The sequence below is a fragment of the Lynx canadensis genome, chromosome E1 (assembly GCF_007474595.2).
Source record: "Lynx canadensis isolate LIC74 chromosome E1, mLynCan4.pri.v2, whole genome shotgun sequence".
Lineage (NCBI taxonomy): Eukaryota > Metazoa > Chordata > Mammalia > Carnivora > Felidae > Lynx > Lynx canadensis.
In genome coordinates, this window is record NC_044316.2 from 19,468,984 (window position 1) to 19,492,516 (window position 23,533).

Sequence of the window (23,533 nt, forward strand, 5' to 3'; positions counted from 1 at the left end):
TCCAGCATTAGGAGGCCAGGACGCTCGTGCTGGGCCCCCCTGCCTCTCTGGGACTCGACTTGATTTGGGAGTGGAGGGAGAAATTTGAGGGGGCTGTTCCCACTTCAGGGATTACGGCCAAGGGGCCCGAAGTCTAGGGCCTTCGGGGGAGGTGGAATAGGGGGTGCAGGTGAGGTTCTTGACTCCCCGAAGATTTACACAAGAGGTTGGGCAGTGTGGCCCCACGTTAAGAGCAGGTTTCTTTTACATGAGGAGGTTACAGTTGGACGGAGGATGCAGTCAGATCCCAAGACTAGTTCTTGCTTTCTTTCATGTCTTTTTTACTCTGGAAGTACAAGGGGTTTGTAGGTTGTGGGTTTTGAGGAGCAAAATGAAGCCTGTGAAGGGATGAGTTGCAGTGAAATCGACCAAATTGTCATTTGTCTGAAATGCTTTCGCACTAACTTGGTGCTGCATGTTAACATGGCACCTTTTGGTGCTTTTAACCTTTCAAATCTATCCACCCATTTCATGGGTACATAAACTGAGTCAGGTAGTGTTTTAAGCATCGCATCTTGCGGCGACCTCGGAATGCTGCCGGTCGTACTTGTCTTAATTCCGTAACATTTTCTTATGTCAATTTCTGCTTTTATGGTCTTGTTGAAAGGGCAAAAGCTATGACATGATTTGGGAAGGCAGGCAAGGTTATCTGGAAATAAAACAATAGAATTTATTAAAAACATCATGATTGTAAATAATCTCAATTGTCCTTTAGTGAGTATTACACTCTGTTTTCCTTTTTTGCTTTTGTGTACATTTTACAATTCGGACGATCGCTAATAGCTAAATAAGAGAAACTTGAATAAACTCGGCTTTACCGCGGAATGTCTTTATTTACAATTTTACCGTGGCATATGTTAAGGCCATGGTATCAGCTGTGCTTGAAAAGACGTATTACATTGTTTAATACCCTTCTTTCATTCTCTCTGATTAGTGCCTCATGAAATTCTAATTGGAATTTAATACAAGGAATTTCAGTTTTTATTGAAACGAATATTGAACCTGCTTGAGGGAGATTCACATTTCTTTTGCTTAATCTGCTTTGAAAATTCTGGAGACGCTTTAAATTGGAAAAATGATAGAGCATTGAAGGGCAGTGATGACAATAAACATACATGTTTGTACTCCTTCTAAAATATCATCTCTCTTTTTCGTTTATTTGCCTCTAAAATTAAACTACCTGAAGATTAAGTGGACATTTAAACACTTCCTTCTAAATGTTAAGAGAAGACAAATCTGCCAAGAAAGTTTTAGCTGTTTTGCTTTCTGATGAGTCTACGTTGGGAGGAGCAAACTGTCATTAAGGGCTAGATTTTGTCACACAACAGCTTGATTCTTCTGTAACGTTGATCTTAATTTCAGAGAGGTTGGAATGCTTTGATGTATTTACTGATATAGTCAGTCATCTTTAGTTTGTTTTGATACTCCTTTATTAAAGGAAGTGTGAAACTAATAGATCATTAATGTAACTGGTATTATTTGTATACAGGTCCTTTTTATCTATAAAGGCAAACTGATTTTAACTAAATAGCATTAAAAAGTCTAGGAATCTCAATTAATTGAATATGTTTTGAGGTGGTATTTACATATTGGGATAATATTTACATTGAACAAAATGGATACAAACTTGAAGTATAGCTAAATATTCATTGGAAATTTCAGCTACAATTTGAGTCATTTTTTTTCATTATTGACAGACTTTCTATCTGTATTAGGACATCTAGGAAACAGTTGTATTCTGTTTTGGTTTACTACAAATTTTCTAAAAGACCAGTTAAAAAATGAAAATTTCATTTTGCTATTTGTTATCAATAAGTTCTTTTGTTGAATCCCAGCTACTTCATTTCAGCTACTTTTAAAAAGTAGCTACCTTAGAAATGCAAGGCTTAAGCACAAGATTGTAGAGAACCTTAAATTTAAAATAAATGTAGAGGGGTACCTGGGTGGCTCAGGCGGTTAAACATCCAAGTCATCATCTCAAGGTTGGTGAGATTTGCGTGGGGCCCTTCATAAACAGCACAGAGTCTGCTTGGGATTCTCTCTCTGCCCCTCCCCCCTCACTCTCTCAAAATAAACATTAAAATAAAATAAAATAAATGTAGGTGAGTTTTGTGAATATATGCCGTAGATTGAATGTCTTTTGGTTTTATTGTGCATACAAATTTTCTTGATGTCAAGATATTTAGTACATGATTTTCGTACAGGTGATTGATTGGTTTACATTGGTTACAACACTGGCTAGATTGGTTATTTTCTTGAGAACTTAAATAATCCTTTTGTTTCCTGTTACCTAGAACCAACACAGATCTATAGATTTCTTCGAACTCGAAATCTTATAGCTGTAAGTAATCAATACAATTAATGAATATTACTTTTTACTAAAAATTTCACCTATTTAATTTTAATATTTTTAAAACTTTTTTTATAGCCAATATTTTTGCACAGGACTCTTACTTACATGTCTCATCGAAACTCCAGAACAAACATAAAAAGGTACATTTTATGAATTTTATTCCGAGTTGATTAAACGATGTTAAAGTTTTGTATTAAAGTACTATTTCTAATTAAAGATTAAATATGAAAACTGAGGTAAAAGAGTGATTGAATTGATTGCCAAGTGATTTTTAATAAGTACATTTTTATAAATCCCAGTTTATTACCAAAGTTTTTCTAATAGAAATGATTTAGTAGTGAAGTATATGAAGTAGTTTTACTGATTCATATTTTTCCTTTGTGCTAAGAGTTTCTTTCAAGTTGACAGAAGTTGAGGATTTAAATATTAAAGGGCTCAGGGGAACTATCTTCGATACATAAAATTAAGTTAATTTTTAAGTATTTCTTATATGTTCTAACAAAGAATTTGCTTCCATAATGATAGGTTCAGAAAGTCTCATTTTATACCTTTGATGGTGGTCTTTGTAAAAGAGGAAATATTTTTGAAGTCACTACATTGAATGTCCTTAAAAAACAAGAAGTCTTAATTATCTAGTCTTCAGGTAGAGTCTGGAGGTGTTGATCAGAGCTTATTTTTGTTTATAACATGTGATATTTAACTATATGTAATTATGGAATGCTAGTTTCTTATCCTGTGTGCAAGATTATTGAGCACATCAAGTGAACAGTTTTAAGTTTAAAGGAGAGATCTTGTATTAAGCATTTGGTAGTTAGTTGTTAGTCTTGACTCACTAAAACCATTAAGTTATCCCAATAGACTTTGAAACCAAACTCCTTTGGAGGCTCATACTGGTTACTAAGTAAGCATCATGTTTCAATAGCAAGACTTGGTTTATCTTTGTAGATATACCTGTGTGTATTTTGAAGGATGGAAATGTTAAAACTATTTGTCTTCTGGTAATCTTTTCTGAACAGAGAGCGTGGGAGCGATTATGCACTTGTGCGCATTACATTTAATAGGTGAAGCTTGCCAAGAGCCTAAATAACTAGGAAGAAGGTGATGGATTAGGCAACAGAATTAAATTTGTCAGCTTTTTGCCTGTCTATGCAATTATTTGATCTATGACAGAGTTCAGGAGACTTTTTCTATGAAGGACCAGTTAGTAAATGTTTTAGGCTTTGTGGTCCATGAGGCAGAATTGAGGTTATTAAGTAGAATGTAGGTGGGTACTTACACAAAAAGAGAGGTAACAAATGGCTGCAAATTTTTATTGATGAGATTTAAAATACAATAACTTAGTACAATGTTTTGTAATATGGGCCTACTAGTGAGAAATGTGAGATTCTTTTCTTTTTGTGGCTTGGGAGGAGATAACATTCTCCTTAATTGGGGTTTAGAATTCTCTATCAAATTAGTCGCAAATATTTATCCATAAAAATCATTCTTAGCTCGTGGGCTGTGCATAGACAGATAGTAAGCTGGATTTGGCCTATGGTCCATAGTGTGCTGACTGCTGATTTAGTCTATAAAACTAGGAGAATTTGATTAAGCAGTTAACTTTTACTCTGGTATTTTTAATATGGACAATTAATTGAGTTATCATTTAGGTTGCTGCCTGATTTTAATTTTAAAGTGATTAAGTTTTTTAGGGACACCTGGCTGACTCAGTAGAGCATGTAACTCCTGATCTTGTTGGGGGGGGTATAAGTTTGAGCCCCACGTTGGGTGTAGAGATTACTAAAAAATAAAATCTTTTAAAGATTTTTTTTTCAAAATAAGTGAGTTAATCCATAAATAAATACAAAATATGTTTAAAATCTAACCCCATTTTCTTGTCATATTTGTTAATGGACTATTTGTCTCATCGTGGGATACGTTTCTGTTGTCAGCTAATAGGTGGAGACAGTTTTAAAAGTTTGGTAGTAGAAACTACTTTTCTTAATTTGTTGTACTTTAGGCAACAAATTGTCTTTTGGGGGGGTTCTGCAGCAGTTTACCAGCCAAGAAACATATAAATCCCAGTTTATTTTCATGCAAAAATGCATTAGGAATCACTTAATGCTTTTGTTATATACCTGGCCTGTGAGAGATGTTAAAACTAAGTTTTAACAAATTATATGACCTACATGTTCAAATGAGAGCTGTTCTTTTCAGAGTAATTGGTGACTTTGGAGGGTGGTGAATTTAGCCTAGTTATTGTGGTCTTTGTTAAACATGTTTTAGGGACTCCTTTTACAAAATTGCTTTTAATACTATCCTTTTGTTCAAAATGTTTTTGGAATTCCCTTTTTACTATTGTAACAGCATAATATCCCTTGTTGGAATAAATATATCACTCCCTTTGAAGTCCTACACTCAGTTGTAATATTAATTCTGGTATGTTTGTCAAACTCACCTTGTACTTTAGTCTCCTTTCATAGAGGTATTCAAATGCTTTAGACTAACACAACACTGATACAGGGGAAATACTCGTGAGGAGACAGGCATCTTTTATTAAATTCATTTTACTAGATTTCACATAAGTTGTTTCTGAATCCTCCCAAGACAATTTCCTGGAATTTCTTGAATTTTAAAAATATTCTCCTTTTTGATGATCTTTTGATAACTATTTCCCTTGTTAAATCTGAGCTACTGTTGCAGTACCTTTCTAAAGAACAGAAGTAGAAATACTTGGTGCTTGGAGTGGGGCTGCTTTTGTATAGTTGCTTATGTGGTTTGTTTTTTTTCCTAAGGAAGGCTGGATTGCCTTTATGATCTTACTTGTTTCAAATGGTTGTTAATATTCAACTTTCCTATGCACTTGTCCTATGCACATGTCCATAATGTTGGAAGAGATGAACCTTGTGACTTCTAGTCTTAACTTTTCTTCCTACAGACAGGATTTCTTCTTAATCATTACATAAAGATAAACATATTCTTAAAAGTTTCCAGTAACTTTACAACCTTCCTCAGTAGTACGTTTCAGCATTTATACTGAAAAGTTCTTTTGTAAGTAGCCTAAAATAATCCTACATTTTTCTTCTTTCTTCTCTCTTATCTGTGGAGATTGAAAATGTATTGCCATCCTTCCTAAAATACTTCTTAACTGTGCTCATTGGATGAAACTTTAATATTGAAGTTTTCAGTAACTCTAAAGGTAAAGAGAGAAGCTTTTTTTAAAAAAAGATCTTTTGTTAATGGAGGCTATTCACCTGAATTATAGATTGCATCAATTCTCTTCCTGTTGGTGTTTTATTGTAATATATTTACATTAACATTTCTCTACTGATAATTTTACATTATAGTAATTGAGTATGATAGCTATTTTTGAGGAATGAGCACATTAATAATTTCTAATATCTGAATTCAAGCTTTACAAAGTAATTTATATAGAATACACTAAGCTTTTCATGTTTTAAACTTGAAGAAAATATATGAGTATAAAGAGAAATATTCATTTCCAGTTAACATATGGGTCTAGATTTTTAGCCTCTGTCTTAGGACAGGTACAATAATAGACCACCTTAAAAACTAAGGTGAAGCTTGTTCTAGAGTCCGTTCATTCTCACTTTGCTTGGGAGTGCCTGGGGGTTATTCTTAATCTGAGTTTCTGTTTTGTGGAAAAAATACCTTTTTCTCTTAAACTTGTAGAGTTAAAAGCTAATAATTTTATTATGATTTGATGGGTGTATCCCCTAAACTTCAAAATTTTTTCATGATGGTTGACACCCATCTCTTTAATATGACATATCATTTAACTTGAGCCACTGCTAATAATCTTTAAAACCGTTTTATTAACTCCAGATATATTTTATGTGATAGTGCTAGCATATACTTGTCAAGTTACTTAATAGAAATATGAATATTTCACAGTATACATGATTTGCATTTGTTTGGTTCAGTCCAGCAGATGCTTGAATAACTTCAAAATATAAGGTACTGTGCCAAGCACTATGACTTTCCTTGAAGAAAAGCAATCTCTACCCTTCAGGAGCTTATAGTCTAGGAGGAGAAATAAAATATTTATGCAAGTTCACATTTAGGAGACTAAATGTCAAAATGAATATAAACCAAGTGTCGTAGGTGAGGGGAAATCACTCTGGTTTGGGAATAATTACAAAAGGTTTCATGGAAAAGTTAGCATTTGAGATGGGACTTGAAGGCTCGACTGCTGTAATATAACATACACTGTCTCAATATAGTATTCATTGTTACGGCTAACCATCCACAATTTATCTTATTAAAAATAATCAAAATCAGATTTCCAACTTGCCTATTATAGTAACAATAAAGTGTAATCTGTTTTTTTTTCCCCAGTGGAGAAGTGATTATTTTGTTTATCTGTCTCTTCCAGGAAAACATTTAAAGTTGATGATATGTTATCAAAAGTAGAGAAAATGAAAGGAGAGCAAGAATCTCATAGGTAAGATAACCTATCAGTTTACATTAAGTGACATACTTGAGGAAAGAGGAGAAATTATAGTGATCATTTCTCTAGTGATCACCCCAGTATTGTAAGGAGTTAGAAGGAACCTTAGGGGTCAGTTGGTCTAAACTCATGCACAAATCAGGAATTACTAATTCTATAGCATTCGTGACAGAGAACCCTTAAGCCTCATCTTGAATACTTCCAACATTGGGGACTTGCTGTTTTCTAAGGCAGTTGTATTCATTATTGTTTATCTCTGTTACCAGCTTCTTGCATTTTTACTCCAAGTTTCTATAACTTCTGCAGTTGGTATTAGTCCTGCCACCTTATGTAAGGAGGGATAGAAACTCATATTTATGGTGTACTTACTACATACCAGATGCTCTGCCAGGTGCTACACATCACATTTCTTGTCAGTAATTGTCTTCAAATCTGAGAGAGGCTCTCTTTCTATCTTGACCTTCCCCATATTTACATCTTTCAGTCAGAATATTCCTTACTTTATTTTATACTTGAAATATGTTAATCACATTACAGTTTCAGAAACTTGACCCTTAGGATAGAATCTATTGTATGTTTTCAAGTGTAATACCCAGGACTAATCCCTAAATGTTCTGACTAGCCTAATATCTGCCTAAGCTAGATAGTGTGCTTCCATTTACTCTTGATATGTCAAACTAAAGAAATTTGAGTATTATTCTAAAGAGACACAGGAACTTGGGTCGTTTTTATTTATTGACTACTTTCAGGGAGAATACAGAACTAAAAATACTAGATTTTTAAAAAATGAAGCTGGTAAAATTGCTACAGTAGATTTTTTCTCTTGAAAAAATTTTATTTTTTTTTTTAATTTTTTTTTTTTTTTTCTTTCCAACGTTTATTTATTTTTGGGACAGAGAGAGACAGAGCATGAACGGGGGAGGGGCAGAGAGAGAGGGAGACACAGAATCGGAAACAGGCTCCAGGCTCTGAGCCATCAGCCCAGAGCCCGACGCGGGGCTCAAACTCACGGACCGCGAGATCGTGACCTGGCTGAAGTCGGACGCTTAACCGACTGCGCCACCCAGGCGCCCCTCTCTTGAAAAAATTTTAAGTCATATTGATGTAGATAGCATGTACACTGACTTAATGATGCTTCATTTATGATTTCTCATCTGTAATAACTGGTGTAAAATGTCATTTTTGTAGTTGCTTATGTTTTAAGTTTGGCTTTTGAATTAGGTTCTTTTGTTACTTGAATTGTAAAATCACATTTTTTATTTTATATCTTGCATTTTTGTAGGACTGAACTGTAATTTATATTTCCATATCTAGGCAGTCTTGACTTGTGAATAAGCTGTGATAGTCTATTCTAGAAGCTGAGATCCCAACTCTTTACCTAATCTCTTACTGCCCAAGGAGTGCCTTACAACATAGGACTGAGAATATTCTCAGTACATGTACACTTTTTTGCTTGAATTTCTATTCCAGATCCTTGTCTGGTCACCTACCGTAGACAGAGCTCTTGGGATCCTCAGGGTCTTTTTAATTTAAAGTATAAGCTGTAGAGTCAAACCCTGATCTCTGAGCTTCCTGCTTCTTCTGAACATTTTAATAGTTTGCTCTCCAGGTCTTTCAGGGTTTATGTGAGAAAGAATAATAAACCAAAAAGAAAACTTGACCCTTTTCTTCATCTTCCCCATCAAGGTTCCATGTTTATCACTGCTAAACCCTACTACTATCTCATTGTGATACTGGCTTTGATAAATACTACAGAGCTTCCCTTAGAATGTGTGTTGTGAGGGAGATCAGTAATACTGGTCAGCTCTCTCTGAATAATCACCCAATAATTTTGTTCCTTTTGACGCAGTGAGTTCAGTAGCTAGGGCAGTACTGTAACGGGTATATTTAACTCACAGAAACATCAGAGCTTGCAAGAATTTCTGTGATTCTGATAAAAACAACTTTTTTAGTCTTTAGTATCCAACTAGGACTAGTGAATTAGCCATCTGAACCCCCCAAGATCCCTCTCCCTCCTCCCCCTCTTCGTCTTTCTCTTTTTAAAAAACTTTTTTTTTATGTTTGTTTATTTTTGAGAGGGAGACAGAGTATGAGTGGGGGAGGGACAGAGACAGAGGGAGACACAATACAAAGCAGACTCCAGCCTCTGGGCTGTCAGCATAGAGCCTAACGCGGGGCTCAAACTCACAAACCATGAGATCATGACCTGAGCTAACGTCAGACGTTTAACCAACTCAGCCACCCAGGTGCCCCTCTTTCTCTCTCTTTTTTAATTACAGACCTATGTATGTTGGAGCTGACTATGCTTAATACCCAGGAAGGCACTTTAGGCCCTGGAGGTGTTGAGTTACTGTGCTAAGTGCTTCAGCACCCCCACCCCAGTCTTTATGAATGTCTCAATGTCACTCACAGAGTCACTAAAATGAACTGGGAGATTGCTTCATTTTAAGTTTATTACCCTAAGGCTCTATATTATTAAATTATTTGAATGTGTTTCTCATCTAAAATTAGGCATAATCCTGGGGTGCCTGGGTGGCTCAGTGGGTTAAGCGTCCGACTCTTGGTTTCGGCTCAGGTCATGATCTCATGGTGTGTGAGTTTGGGCCCTGCATCAGGGTGTCCAAACTTTAAAAAAAATACAATAAAATTAGGCATAATCCTATTGTTCCACTGAACGTAACACATAGAATTGTAAGAAGTTCCTTACACAGCAAAATATGTAATGCCAGCACTGTAAAACTTTGTAAAATTTGGTCAAATTCTCCTACAATACGAATCTTTGTTCTTCCTTGACATTAATTAGTAGAAGTTAAAATCTTAAGTCATACATAAAAACATATCTCTCTTCCATCTATATTTTTTATTCTGTACCATCTCAGACAGATCTTATTCAGTCTCGTTGGACCCTGGATTTGTTCAGTAGTGGTAGTCTGGGAGTCTTTCATTGGAACTCATGTTCTTTCAGCATTTCCCAAGTTACATTTCTACTCCTAAATCCCATGTATTTCATTCTCCAAAGTTCCAGAGGAATATCATGATACGAAAAATATTGTAGTCCCACAGCCCAAAAGTTAGAACAATCAGCTGCCTGACCTATTTATGACATTTGTAATAACTCATAAACCAAACCAAATTCCCAGCATTATCTGTGCAAAATGAAGCTAGTGTTCAAGGATCTTTTATTATTTTGTATTCTAGATCTACAGTTGTCTTACCTAGTTACAGATATTGGCAAAACTTACTAGGGGAAGCAGCTGATAGAAGAAAGAAAAACATGGACACTTTATGGTTTTTCCTTCTTTAACATGCCAGTCAATTCATGGCAATAGACCAGAATTGACATTTATAACCCTAAAACTCAGTAATAAGCCCTACCATCTATGAAGATTGTTTCTTTTCTTGAAGAATGACTTCTGAAAACTCCATACCAAGTAGCAAATTTTAGAAATTCATAGTGGTTGCACCTACAGTCTCAAGTTTTTCCTGCTCTTTCTCCTTGCCTTTTTTTTAGTGTGATAGGGTGTATTTAAAGTATGTCTTTTTAGAATGTCTGAAATAATTCCTTATATCCTGTCATCTTCAGCTCTAATTTTGACATTCCAGTATATTATGAGTTTTAATTTATTTTGGGTTTTGACCAAGCACTGTGACTTATTGGAGTAAGTCTCTAGTCTTTCTTTAGTTTTATATCCTGGCACGATTCCAGGAGCCTTTTGTGCTGTTAGTACTACCAGTTTCGGAATTCTGTAGTCATAACTCCTCTGACTTCTAAGTGTATATCCACTGGCTAAATGGTAGCATGAAAAGATTTCCAAATTTGAGTTGCTTCCAAAAGTGTTTCCTGGGGCCAGATGAGAAGCAAAATGTCTTTTCTCTCTTTCCCTTAATCATTATCCCTTCCTGGTCCACTGTTAGTTTTTTAAGAAATCCCCTTAAAAGATACCAGAACTAGGGGCGCCTGGGTGGCTCAGTCAGTTAAGCATCCAGCTCTTGATTTCAGCTCAGGTCATGATCTCATGGTCATGAGATCAAACCATGCTGGGTGTGGAGCCTGCTTAAGATTCTTCCTCTCCCTCTCCCCCTCCCCTGCTTGCATACCATGCTCGCTCTTTCAAAAAAAAAAAAAAAAAAAAAGAGCGATTCCAGAACTTGAGCTTTTACTAGGGATATTTTCTTTTTTTTTTTTCTTTTTTAAATTTTTCTTTTTTCAACGTTTTTATTTATTTTTGGGACAGAGAGAGACAGAGCATGAACGGGGGAGGGGCAGAGAGAGAGGGAGATACAGAATCAGAAACAGGCTCCAGGCTCCGAGCCATCAGCCCAGAGCCTGACGCGGGGCTCGAACTCACGGACCGCGAGATCGTGACCTGGCTGAAGTCGGACGCTTAACCGACTGCGCCACCCAGGCACCCCAACTAGGGATATTTTCAAGCCAGTGTTTTTGTAGATCAATAACATAAATTGCCTTTCATCGCTTTTTATTGTTGTTGTTACAACCTAAGCTTTTGAGTTAGTAATCTTCCTTTTTTGAGCATCTTTTGTATAATGAAGTTTGTATCTATTTTTGTCTGAGATTGTAGTTTTTTGGTGTATCATGTCCAAAATTCTATACTAGTCCTAGGGGATAGGATGATGAGCAAAACAGATGAAGGCCCTGCCGTTATGGAGAAAAAAGGCATAATTATAATTACAATTAAAAAAATAATTGCTAGGAAAGAAAAAGATAGGGAAACTGGATGGAGCAGGAGAACCAGTTCTTGTTTGAGATGTTGGATTTGGGAATAGTGATGATCAGGGAGGCCTTCCTTTAAAAAATGAGCTGAGATATAAGAAAGGTGAATATAGGAATAAAATGGGGAGAGAGGGTGAAGAGATGGGTGATTCTAAATAAAGAAAATATTATATATATGTCATTTGAGGCCAGAGTAGCTAACTAGAAAGAATAAGGAGCGTGGTATTAGATAAAGCTAGAGCATATGGCCAAGGCCAGATAATGCAGAGGCTTGAAGGCTATTTGAGGATGTTGGTCTTTATCCCAAGAAACCCATAAATTACTTTAAATAGATGTATTGAATTAATGTCCATTTCCCCACCCTTCTCCTTTTTAGCTTAGCTGCATTTTTAAACCTTCAGCCTGCTTCTTTAACTCAGTTGTACATCTTTTTCACCATTAATAAGATCTTAGGTGTTTCTCCCCTTTCTGTTTTCTTTAAACAATCTTGTATTGACTATAAATTTTGAAGTTGTTTTCAAATCAGCATGTTTTCATGTTCAAGTTTTAGTTGTTCCTCTTTCAGAACATAAGCCATAGATTTCTTTTTACTTACCTATTCCTAAAGGTGTCTTATCAGTTGCTACTGAGCATATCTGATTCTTAAAATCTAAGTGTTTAAGAACAATTTTAAGGTGTTTCTCCTTTTATAATCTTTGGATTTACAATAATTCCTTTATGTTTTGTCTACTGTACTTCTGAAAGGAGATTTATTTATTTGTAATGGATTCCCTCACCTCATTCAACTTTATCTTCTCATTACAAAGTGTTCCCATCTGTATCTAAACCTCAGAAGATACGCTAGATTCCAGAATAATGGGCTTGATGTAGTCATCAATTCCTCAATTTTATACATCATAGCATTAAATATATAAGAAATTATACGTTAAATACGTTAAGTGTATACTTCTAACAGAAATAGATTATCCTGTTTTGAGGTAATATAGCTATAACTCTAGAGTTGAAGCCTTACGTCTACCACTGTCAGATTAATGTGTACAAATTAGAGGCACTAATCTTGGTCTCTTTCCACCATAAAAACTTTGGTCCTTCAGTGAGATCTGGCTATTGGTTTTTTTGAGAGGGCACATTCTTAAAATTTGAGTTTTCTACATGAACATCATCTCAAAATGTTAATCCCTTATGAATTTAAATTTATTTAACCTCATTCTGTAGACAGCTTTAGAATTGTTAGATGTTTATGCTTGGAATCTTACCTCAGAATTTCAAATTCCTGATATAGTTTGTTGTTGCCCCATAGCTTGCTTCCTCAGAAGATACAGATAGGGAGGGTGCCTGGGTGGCTCAGTTGGTTGAGCATCCGACTTCAGGTTAGGTCATGATCTTGTGGTCCATGAGTTCGAGCCCTGCTTGGGGCTCTGTGCTGACAGCTCAGAGCCTGCTTCAGATTCTGTGTCTCTGTCTCTCTCTGCCCCTTCTCTGCTTGCTCTCGCTCTCTCTCAAAAATAAATGTTAAGAAAAAAAAAAAACAGCTAGGGAACACATCACAAAGATGAACCGGTGTCTTGTCTTGATTAAGTTAGGATCATGTGCAGCCTGGAACCAAATAGGCCTGACCAGTCCTACATTTTCTTTGCTTTCCATTCTTAACTATTAAGATGTGGATATAGTAGCCACGAGAGGGAAGAGGGTAGGGGCGCTTGCGTGGCTCAGTCGGTTAAGGGTCTGACTCTTGCTTTCGGCTAAGGTCATGATCTCATGATTAGGGAGTTCGAGCCCCACGTTGGGCTCTGCTGACAGCATGGAACCTGCTTGGGATTCTCTCTCTCCCCTTCTCTTTGCCCATCACCCTTTCATGTGTGCGCTCTCAAAATAAATAAACATGAAAAAAATTTAAAAAGAGGGGGAATAGAGTATCAGGAAGGGAAAGAAAATTGCCCTTTTTCCTTGAATGAAGCCAGCTATGGAAGAGGGCAACTAGGCCTCATTGTTACATTTTATTCCAGGTATATATTAGAGTTTTTACTTTTAGAAGAGGGAGGTACAGGGGAAATTATGCATAGCAAATCACATTCCCAAAGTTATTTTTTAAGTTGGTTAATTGAAACTTGGTGTTCTTTTTCTTTTTTTTAACGTTTGTTTATTTAAAATGTCTATATTTTATTTTTGAGGCGGGGGGGTAGTGAGAGAGAGGGAGAGAGAATCCTAAGCAGGCTCAGTGCTGTTATCGCAAAGCCTGACACATGGTTCAAACCCACAAACTGTTGAGATGATGACCTGAGCCGAAATCAAGAGTCAGGTGCTTAACAGACTGAGCCACCCAGGCACCCCTGGAATTATTTTTCTTAAAGAAACAATGTTATGGGACACCTGGGTGGCTCAGTCGGTTACCACCAGGCGACTTCAGCTCAGGTCATGATCTCACAGTCTGTGGGTTCAAGCTCTGGGTCAGGCTCTGTGCTGGCAGTTCGGAGCTTGGAGCCTGCTTCTGATTCTGTGTCTCCCTCTCTCTCTGCCCCTCCCCTGCTTGCTCTCTGTCTCTCTCTCTCTCTCAAAAATAATAAACATTAAAAAAATTTTTTTTTAAGAAACAATGTTAGGCTGATAGCTGAATGTGTGCTTCGTATCTTATTTAACTCACAGTGTACCGTTTGTTATTTTTTATGTTTCGTTAACAATTTTTGATATTTATTTTTGAGAGAGAGCAAGTGGGGGAGGGGCAGAAAGAGGGAGACATAGAATCCAAATCTGTGAATATAGAGTCCAATGCAGGGTTTGAGCCTATGAACCGCGATATCATCTGAGCCACAGTCGGATGCTGAACTGACTGAGCCACCCAGGTGCCCCTAGGGTGTACCATTTATTTAAAAACAATTTTTTTTTTTTTAGCATTTATTTATTTTTTGAGAGACAGAGAGAGACAGGGCATGAGTGGGAGAGGGGCAGAGAGACAGGGTCACAGATTCTGAGGCAGGCTCCAGGCTTTGAGCTGTCAGCACAGAGCCCGATGTGGAGTTTGAACTCCCTGAGCCGCAAGATCATGGCCTTAGGTAAAGTCGGATCCTTAACTGACTGAGCCACCCAGGCGCCCCCCTAACAATGTACCATTTAAAACTGTCTCAATCTGTCTGTGGTAAGGGACCTTTTTGTTTGTCTTTAATTTTCAGTCTTTCATAGATAGATACCTTTGTAAATACACTTACGGATCACAAGCTTAGATGTTATGGCAATGTTAGATTTCTGTAAAAGTTTTTAAGTTTCCTCTGTTTCTTGTTGTGGAATGGAAACAAGTTTCCCCTGTGACCTCAGTTTGCAGAACACATTTTGAATAACACAAATTTAAAATATTTTCTGGGGTAGATCAATGTCAGATGTTTCTGGCATTTCAGAATTGGAATTTAGAATCACATATTCTTTTTTTTTTTTTTTTTTAATTTTTTTTTCAACGTTTTTTATTTATTTTTGGGACAGAGAGAGACAGAGCATGAACAGGGGAGGGGCAGAGAGAGAGGGAGACACAGAATCGGAAACAGGCTCCAGGCTCTGAGCCATCAGCCCAGAGCCCGACGCGGGGCTCCAACTCACGGACCGCGAGATCGTGACCTGGCTGAAGTCGGACGCTTAACCGACTGCGCCACCCAGGCGCCCCAGAATCACATATTCTATAAAACAATGTAAATAATACCATAAGCAGAGCACTGAAGTATAATGGGTCATGATCCCTGGCCTTAAAAATCTGTTACTCTAGGGGCACCTGAGTGGCTCAGTTGGTAGAGCATGCGACTCCTGATCACGGGGTTGTGAGTTCAAGCCTCATGTTTGGCATCGAGTTTTAGTTTTAAAAAAAACCCTATTACTCTAGGAGGACATCGCTATTCTTAATGAAAAGCATTGCTAGGTGGTAGGGACACTGATGTAATAAAAAGATTGTGTGTGAAACAACAATGACAAAAAAGTGGGAAATTAAAGTACTTGGGATTAAGCTCTGATCATTAAGCTCTGGGATGGTTGGGTGTGGGACCATTGTAGAAGAGGATGAGTACTTTGATGGATACTTTATTATTTTATACAAGCCTCACAGTTTTGAGAGAGCTCATTTCCTCATTTTACAGATATTAGGTCACAGCTCATAACTGAGCCAGAATTTAAACTTGGATTTTTCTGTCTCTGTTTTACCATTGTATCTAATTTTCCTCTGTAGGGCTTTAGTGGAGATAGAAAGAAATGGGAGCCATATTCTAGACAGCAATTAGACAAAAGATTTGGCAGTTGGGGCTCATTGGAAAATTTGGAGAAAGGAATGATACATACAGAATGGTGTTTTAAGAGAATTAACCTGGCCTTGAGATGTAGGTTTAACTCAAACAACGAAGAATAGGATAGATGGGTTGTAATGGATTATCTTCTAACATGTGGAAATTATAGAATAATCCTCTTTGTCTTTCAGTTATGCTTTGGAGTTTCGGTAATTCTGCTTTGTAAGGTGACATTTATGAAACTGTTTTTTTTTATAGGAAAGTGCTTGTTTTTTTCTAGTAAAATGACATGTAGATTTTGTAGATGGCAGATACACTTTTTTTTTTTTAATTTTTTTTTTTTTCAACGTTTATTTATTTTTGGGACAGAGAGACAGAGCATGAACGGGGGAGGGGCAGAGAGAGAGGGAGACACAGAATCGGAAACAGGCTCCAGGCTCCGAGCCATCAGCCCAGAGCCTGACGCGGGGCTCGAACTCACAGACCGCGAGATCGTGACCTGGCTGAAGTCGGACGCTTAACCGACTGCGTCACCCAGGCGCCCCACAGATACACTTTTTAAAATCAGCTTTGGATATAACTACCATTCAATAAAATACACCCACCTTAAGAGTACAGAGTTTTGACAAATGTACACACTTGCATAACCATAACCACAACCAGGATAGAACATTTCTATCATCTTGAAAAATCCCTTTGGGCCTCTTTCAAGTTTGTCTCCTTAATGTACTTTTTGGGTGGGGATGTGAGTTATATGTAGTTAGATTCGGTCTTTTTGGTGTATAGTTCTGAGTGTTGACAACTGCATGCAGTCAGGTAGCAACCACCACAATCATGATAAAGATTCCTAAAAATTCCCTCATGACCCTTTTTTTTTTCAACGTTTATTTATTTTTGGGACAGAGAGAGACAGAGCATGAACGGGGGAGGGGCAGAGAGAGAGGGAGACACAGAATCGGAAACAGGCTCCAGGCTCTGAGCCATCAGCCCAGAGCCTGACGCGGGGCTCGAACTCACGGACCGCGAGATCGTGACCTGGCTGAAGTCGGACGCTTAACCGACTGCGCCACCCAGGCACCCCCCTCATGACCCTTTTATAGTCAGCCCTCTTCTTCCCCACCCCTTCTTTTAAAATCTGATGCATGTCAGAAAGTGAGTAATATACATTATTTACCTGTTTTCAAGGATCCTGTTCTATCCCATTTATATTTTGTTGATGCTTAAGTTATAGTTGTTATTGTTAGTTTTCCCCTTATATTTATGCTTTCTTTTTTTTTTTTTTTCCAACGTTTTTTATTTATTTTTGGGACAGAGAGAGACAGAGCATGAACGGGGGAGGGGCAGAGAGAGAGGGAGACACAGAATCGGAAACAGGCTCCAGGCTCTGAGCCATCAGCCCAGAGCCTGACGCGGGGCTCGAACTCACGGACCGCGAGATCATGACCTGGCTGAAGTCGGACGCTTAACCGACTGCGCCACCCAGGCGCCCCTATATTTATGCTTTCTAACTCTGCTTGGACCCTTACATTTCTACTCTTTCATAATCATTTTGTCCTCTATTGGTATCCTAGCATACTTAGTACTGTTCTAGAAATGCCTTTTGAGACCACTCACCCTGTAGTTTTTTTAGCATACAGTTTCATGGCTTACCTCAGTAAGAAGATAGAGACATTCTCACATTTTCTGTTGAAGGATCACTCTCCTTTTACTTCTCTAAGAAAGAGAGGAATCCTGGGCACAGTTACACAGCTAATCTCTTTATAGTATGACCTCATTTTTAATCATTACTTGCTCCTTAAAACTCTTTTGCCTCAATGTCTTTACATAACTCTTCCCTGATTATAAGAATGACTAGATTGTCACCATCATTAAAAAAAAAAAAACACATACAACCATACCCTTTATTGATCCTTATTGTCTTTTACACTAGTAAATTTTTTGATTAAGGAATCAATATTCCTTCCCTTCCCCAACATCTGTTCTCTATAATGTGGTATCTGTCAGTATCACACTACAAAAACCGTATTCTAGAAAGTTATGAATGGCTCCTGGTCAACTAATAGATTGCTCTCTCTTTCAGTTTAAAGGTACTACAAAAGCCTATGGATGTTTCTGTTTATTCTGTCTCATCTTCATAGTTTTTCCACGTCAGTTGATGATTCTCAAAACAAAAGGATCAGTATAGTTTATGTTTCCTTTTCCATTGCTTCTAAAACAAACAGTGAAAATGACATGTTGAAACAATAAATTACAAATCTATAACAGATCTGTAATTGTATATTTCACCCCTAATGGAAGAAGAAAATGATGGTTCTGCATCATTTGTTAGGAGATTGAATTTCCCCAGCTTGAAAATATTCAAGCATTTTTGTATGGACTCAGCTACCCTTATCAAAATTTTTTTTTTAAGGCCTGGGAAGGGAAATGTGTTCACATTTTATAGGTAGATGGTACTAAATTACAGTAAAGTATTTGCTGATCTGTTTCTTTTCTGCCTTATTCCTTTGGTATTTTTTTTTTTAATTTTTAATTTACATCCAAATTAGCATATAGTGCAACAATGATTTCAGGAGTAGATTCCTTAATGTCTCCTACTCAATTAGCTCCTTGCCCCTCCAGCAACCCTCTGTTTGTTCTCTGTATTTAAGAGTCTCTTATGTTTTGTCCCCCTCCCTGTTTTTGTATTAATTTTGCTTCCTTTGGTATTTTTGTGTGGTGTATTTTTATGTTTTGTTTTTCATAGGCTTGTGTGAAGTTGTGGGCTTGCATAGAATTAAGAGTAAGAAGGTCAAATATTATTTGTAGATTACCTGAAGTAACTAATTTGATTTCAATCTTAATTTTTAAAGTTTAGGCTATTTTTATTATAGAATGTTAAAGTGATAAATTTTTTTTTTGTTTTTTTAGCTTGTCAGCTCATCTACAGCTTACATTTACTGGTTTCTTCCACAAAAATGGTATGTACTTGAAAGTAAATGTATTGGCATTCTAACATCAGAACACCTTTGTGAATGTAAAAAATTATTTTGCGTGTATATATAAATTTCTAAAATTAGGGGTGCCTGAGTGGGTCAGTCAGTTAAGCATCCGACTTGGGCTCAGGTCATGATCGTACAGTTCATGGTTTCGAGTCCCGCGTTGAGCTCTGTGCTGACAGCTTGGAGCCTCGAGCCTGCTCCGGATTCTCTGTCTCCCTCTCTTTCTGCCCCACCCCCTTCTCTCTCTCCAAAAATAAATAAACACTAAAAAATATTTATAAAATTATATTTAATGGAAAAGATGTCGATTCTGATAATTCAGTTTCTCTTTAGTTGATTTTTCCAACAATTCAGTTACTGCTTTATGTGGTCAATGATGGGATGTGGAAGATATAACTTGTCACTCGTTAAACTTTTAAAGTAGTGGTTCTTAAATTTTAGTGTTTGTAGAAATATTTTGACAGTTTGTTTAAAATATGTATACCTGGACCTACAAAGACTCAGATCTAGTAGGATATAGCTTTGGTATACCAACGTTTGGTAAAACTTAAGAGTCTGCATTTTAATAAAGCACCAAGGTAATTCAGAAGTTGGTTGTCTCAGGAATAAATTTTATGAAACTGGCTTAAGAGCTTTTTTAGGTGGACCTTATACATAAGATCTTGTTCATAGCCTGGTTTCCTTATTGCTTTCCTGCTATTGATTTAAGTTTTAAGTAGATTTTGAAATTGTTAAAATTATTTAATGTTGTGTGTGATCATTCTTGAAGGTCAGTGTTAGCTGCATCTGGCTTATGTAGAAATAGATGGAATTCCACCTCTTCACTCTAAATGGTACTTTTTAGGGCACTAACTATTGCTATAAAAAAAGGCTATATAATATTGTCTTACCCATCTCAGAGCCATCATGTTTCCAGAGATCATAACTAGAAAATGGGAAAATCTTTTCATATAATTAAGTTTCTTAGATTTTGTTATTTCTTACTTCCAATGTATTTTGAACTTTAACTGTCTTAGAATCTGGAATAGGTGAAGCGTCTCCTGAGTAGAACCCTTTCTGCATAAACATTTTTAGTTGATATTATTGCATCCTCAGTTTTATTTTTTTTTATTTGTCCTTGAGAAAGAGAGTGCGCATGAGCAGGGGAGGTGCAGAGAGAGAGAGCGTGACAGAGGATCCGAAGTGGGCTGAGCACTGACAGCAGACAGCCCCATGTGGGGCTTGAACTCATGAATTGTGAGATCATGACCTGAACTGAAGTCAGACGCTCAACCAACTGAGCCACCCAGGCACCCCGCATTATAATTTTTAAAAAATACAGTAATAAAACAACAGAAGCAACCACTGCTACCAGTGGAATATATCAATATGTTAGGTATTTTACAAAGAGAAGTATATTGTCTTAAATGTCACTTCATTAAAAGAAGTTAAAGTATGCTAGGTAGAGTTTCATTTGGTTTCAAAATGGATAAAATGCCACTTGGCTTATCCATCTTTAATTATCGTGTAATGGAATAAAATCTTTACAAGAAACATGTCAAGTTGGTAATCCTTGGTATTGTTTAATAAGAAACAGTTTAATAATAATATATTAGAACACTTTGAAAACCCTTATCAGGTTTTTTTACGTGAGAAGTTTGAAATCTGGTCAGATCTGTATTAGCAGCTACTGTAACTTTAATTCTAGATTTACCTTAGATCTGGTCCATTTTTTTTATATATAAGTAAACTGAGTAGCATTTTTATGTTTTTTCCTAAATTACTTATAATCATCTTGTAGAGTCCTTTTTTCTACTCATTCATTTTATTGGTTTTCTGTGGTACTTTTAAGGTACTCTGGGGGGCACCTGGATGACGCGGTTGGGCCTCTGACTCTTGATGTCAGCTCAGGTCATGATCCAAGTGTTGTGGGATCAGGCTCCGTATTGGGCTCCACACTGAGCATGGAGCCTGCTTAAGATTCTTTCTCTCCCTCTGTCCATCTCCCCTGCTCACATTCTCTCTAAAATAAAAAATTGAAAAGAAAAGTAGTAATACAGTACATGGATCATAATACTTCAGAAGATTATAGTTTGAATTTTATAGTTTCATTAGCCCTTTGTTCCCAGGGATGTACATAAAACATGTAAAGTTATTCATAACTGAAATTGGTGATGGATATTAATTGAATATTTACTAATTAAAGTTACTTGATTAATATTTAAGTTGAATTAATTTTACTTAGTTGAAATTAACTGGATAGTAGTCTGATTAAACTTTTTTCCTGTCTACATAACAAAAATATGTAAAGTTCAAAATTGCTCAAACTCAAAGTTTTAATTTTTTCTTGATGTTACTGAAGTAAATAAGAAAGTAAACTCTGTTGATACTTCTGTTTCCAGAAAATAATTTGCCACTTTTTGAAAATTAGTGAAAGTTGGGAAGAAGCAGCTATATTGCCTCTCTTGTCTAATTAAGCTATATTTATACTTTTTTTTTTAAGAAACCAAGATAGAAAAGCAACATTAAGATTCCTAAAATGTGATTATTTTTCCTTTTGTTTTTTATTTTTTATTTATTTATTTTTTCCTTTTGTTTTTAAATGAAGACTTTTGTTAGCTATTACTACTTGAAACTGGTTAGAATGAATATACAAAGATATTAGGGTGCTATTTTCATAGTATTGTTTGGAGAGTGTTTTTTGTTACTGCATTTTAAACATTGGATTTTTTTTTTTCTGCTGTATTAAAGTTTTTTATCCTGGATATAACTTTCAAAGGTACTAATTCAAATGTATTTTATGTACACCCCTACATAAGAAGAATGTTTTCAAGTAAAAAAAAGAGTTATCCAAAATCTCAGAACAAAAATTAAGTTTTTTTATGTCTTGTGGATTCATCTATTATGGTAGTTCTATATATATTATTGAAACAATGATAAATGATTAGTTTGAACTATTAATAATGCCTTTAGGATTGAAGACAAGTATGTTATAGAAAAGTACTCTTAGAACCGCAATTTGCAAAAGCCTTTGTTAATTAATTGATACAGGGAATATATATAAAATACAGGATTTTAAATTAAAATCCTTAAGATTTGTAAACCCAGGTAGTAAATAATATCCTAGTTTTTTGCTATTCTGTGTAGGCTTTAGAGAAATTCTGGGAAAAAGATAAAAAACTAGCTATTTTTCTTGTGAAATTATATTATAGTTGTTTAGGTAACTTTTACACTGTTAAATATTTTAGAAATCCATTATTTTAATCCCTTTGGTCACAAGGCCTGGTCAAATCAAAGAACTTTTCTGGTTTAACATCGCTGTGTATTCAAAATGAACATATATAATAATAACTAGTTCAGTTTAAGTGTATCTTTAAGTAATTTTTGTAATAGATTTTGGGAGAAGGAAAAAACCTTTTAATGTTAATTTTGTGTGTGGTTGTCTCTCCTGAATATTTCATTCGTGTTTTCTGCCATGAAGCTTTAACTGTATTTGTCAAAAAATATTTTTGACTAACAGTGTATTATATTCTCTTATTACTGTAAATGTTAAATCTTTATAGCCAAATAAATTTTACTTATCTTTATAGCCAAATAAGTAAATATTTTTAGTATTAAAGTAATTGAGCATCTTACTTGAATCAAAAGAAAATCACAGTATTATAGGAAGGTAATTATAATTGTATTGTGAAAGGTTTATTTAAATGACTATGAAGGCTTTGAAAGAGTTTGCTGCAAATTCGAAAATGATTTTGGGGGAAAAATGAGTAAACTTCTGAGAAGTATTCATTATAGGAAGTCTTGTTGGAAATTACTTAGGAAAATGAGTATGATATTTATATTAAAAAAATACATTTTAAAGTATTGATTTTCTGTTTAGATAAGCCATCACAAAACTCAGAAAATGAACAAAATTCTGTTACCCTGGAAGTCCTGCTTGTGAAAGTTTGCCACAAAAAAAGAAAGGTAACATGTAAAATGATACTGGTAGATTATGTGGAATAATTTTTTTAATTGAATATGTTCGTGCATATGTATTGTGCTTTTTAAACCTTGAAAGCTTTTAAATATGTCGATGCTGAATTATAAAACTCATAGCCTCTTTTGCCAACCTTGCAGACTCATGTTTTTTTCTGGACTGGCTGTAGATGTCTGCATAAAACTTTCTTCTATAGGAGTTTGACACTGAAGGAAAGAAACTATCTTTTAGCATCTTAGGACATAAATTCAGTTGCTGCTCTACCACTTCAGTCTCTTAGCTAATTTTTTTTTTTTAGCTATTTGAACCAATTGAAATTTAAGTAAGGGCTGAGAGAGTTACCTCTTGTAACACTACTCTCAGGAAAGAAATTTTGTTGCCAGTATTATCAGCCATTGCTGATAATTTTTATTTGTTGCTTCACATTTTTATTTGTAAGATTAAATCATTTCATCATAGAAACACATGTTACGATAGTTAAATTACCTTGGCAACCCACTAAAGCCAACAGTTATACTTCTGGTAGCTTCCAGAGCTAGGGTATTTTAAGAGTAGGAATGACCTGTATAGAGGTTCCTATTGCTGATGTTCTTCCAAAATCATGGTAAGGTGATACAGGGCTTGAACACTACTAGAGCACTTGTATGGAGTGCACTAAGGTGATAGACACTAAGGTGATAGACAGTGCAATCCTGGTATGCATGATAAACAGTGATGTGAAAATTCTTCAAGATATGTTATATTCAGGCAAAAAAAAAAAAGTGAAT

The 23,533-nt window shown here is 35.9% G+C and overlaps 1 protein-coding gene and 1 long non-coding RNA gene across 3 annotated transcripts in view; one reads left to right on the plus strand and one right to left on the minus strand.

The window, feature by feature from the left end:
• Window positions 1–23,533, plus strand: part of SUZ12 (SUZ12 polycomb repressive complex 2 subunit) — a 46,711-nt gene that overhangs the window by 545 nt on the left and 22,633 nt on the right. The window contains exons 2-6 of one of the 2 annotated variants that reach the window (XM_030295371.1): window positions 2,334–2,380; window positions 2,468–2,532; window positions 6,768–6,836; window positions 18,738–18,787; window positions 22,668–22,753. In XM_030295371.1, the coding sequence (XP_030151231.1) occupies window positions 2,334–2,380; window positions 2,468–2,532; window positions 6,768–6,836; window positions 18,738–18,787; window positions 22,668–22,753 (317 nt within the window). The remainder of the gene's footprint in view (window positions 1–2,333; window positions 2,381–2,467; window positions 2,533–6,767; window positions 6,837–18,737; window positions 18,788–22,667; window positions 22,754–23,533) is intronic. The other variant, XM_030295372.1, reaches the window with a different exon arrangement.
• On the minus strand, window positions 300–12,964 carry LOC115500726. The gene is made up of 2 exons (XR_003964632.1): window positions 12,831–12,964; window positions 300–688 (listed from the first exon to the last, which is right to left on the minus strand). It is a non-coding gene; the product is annotated as an uncharacterized LOC115500726 (long non-coding RNA).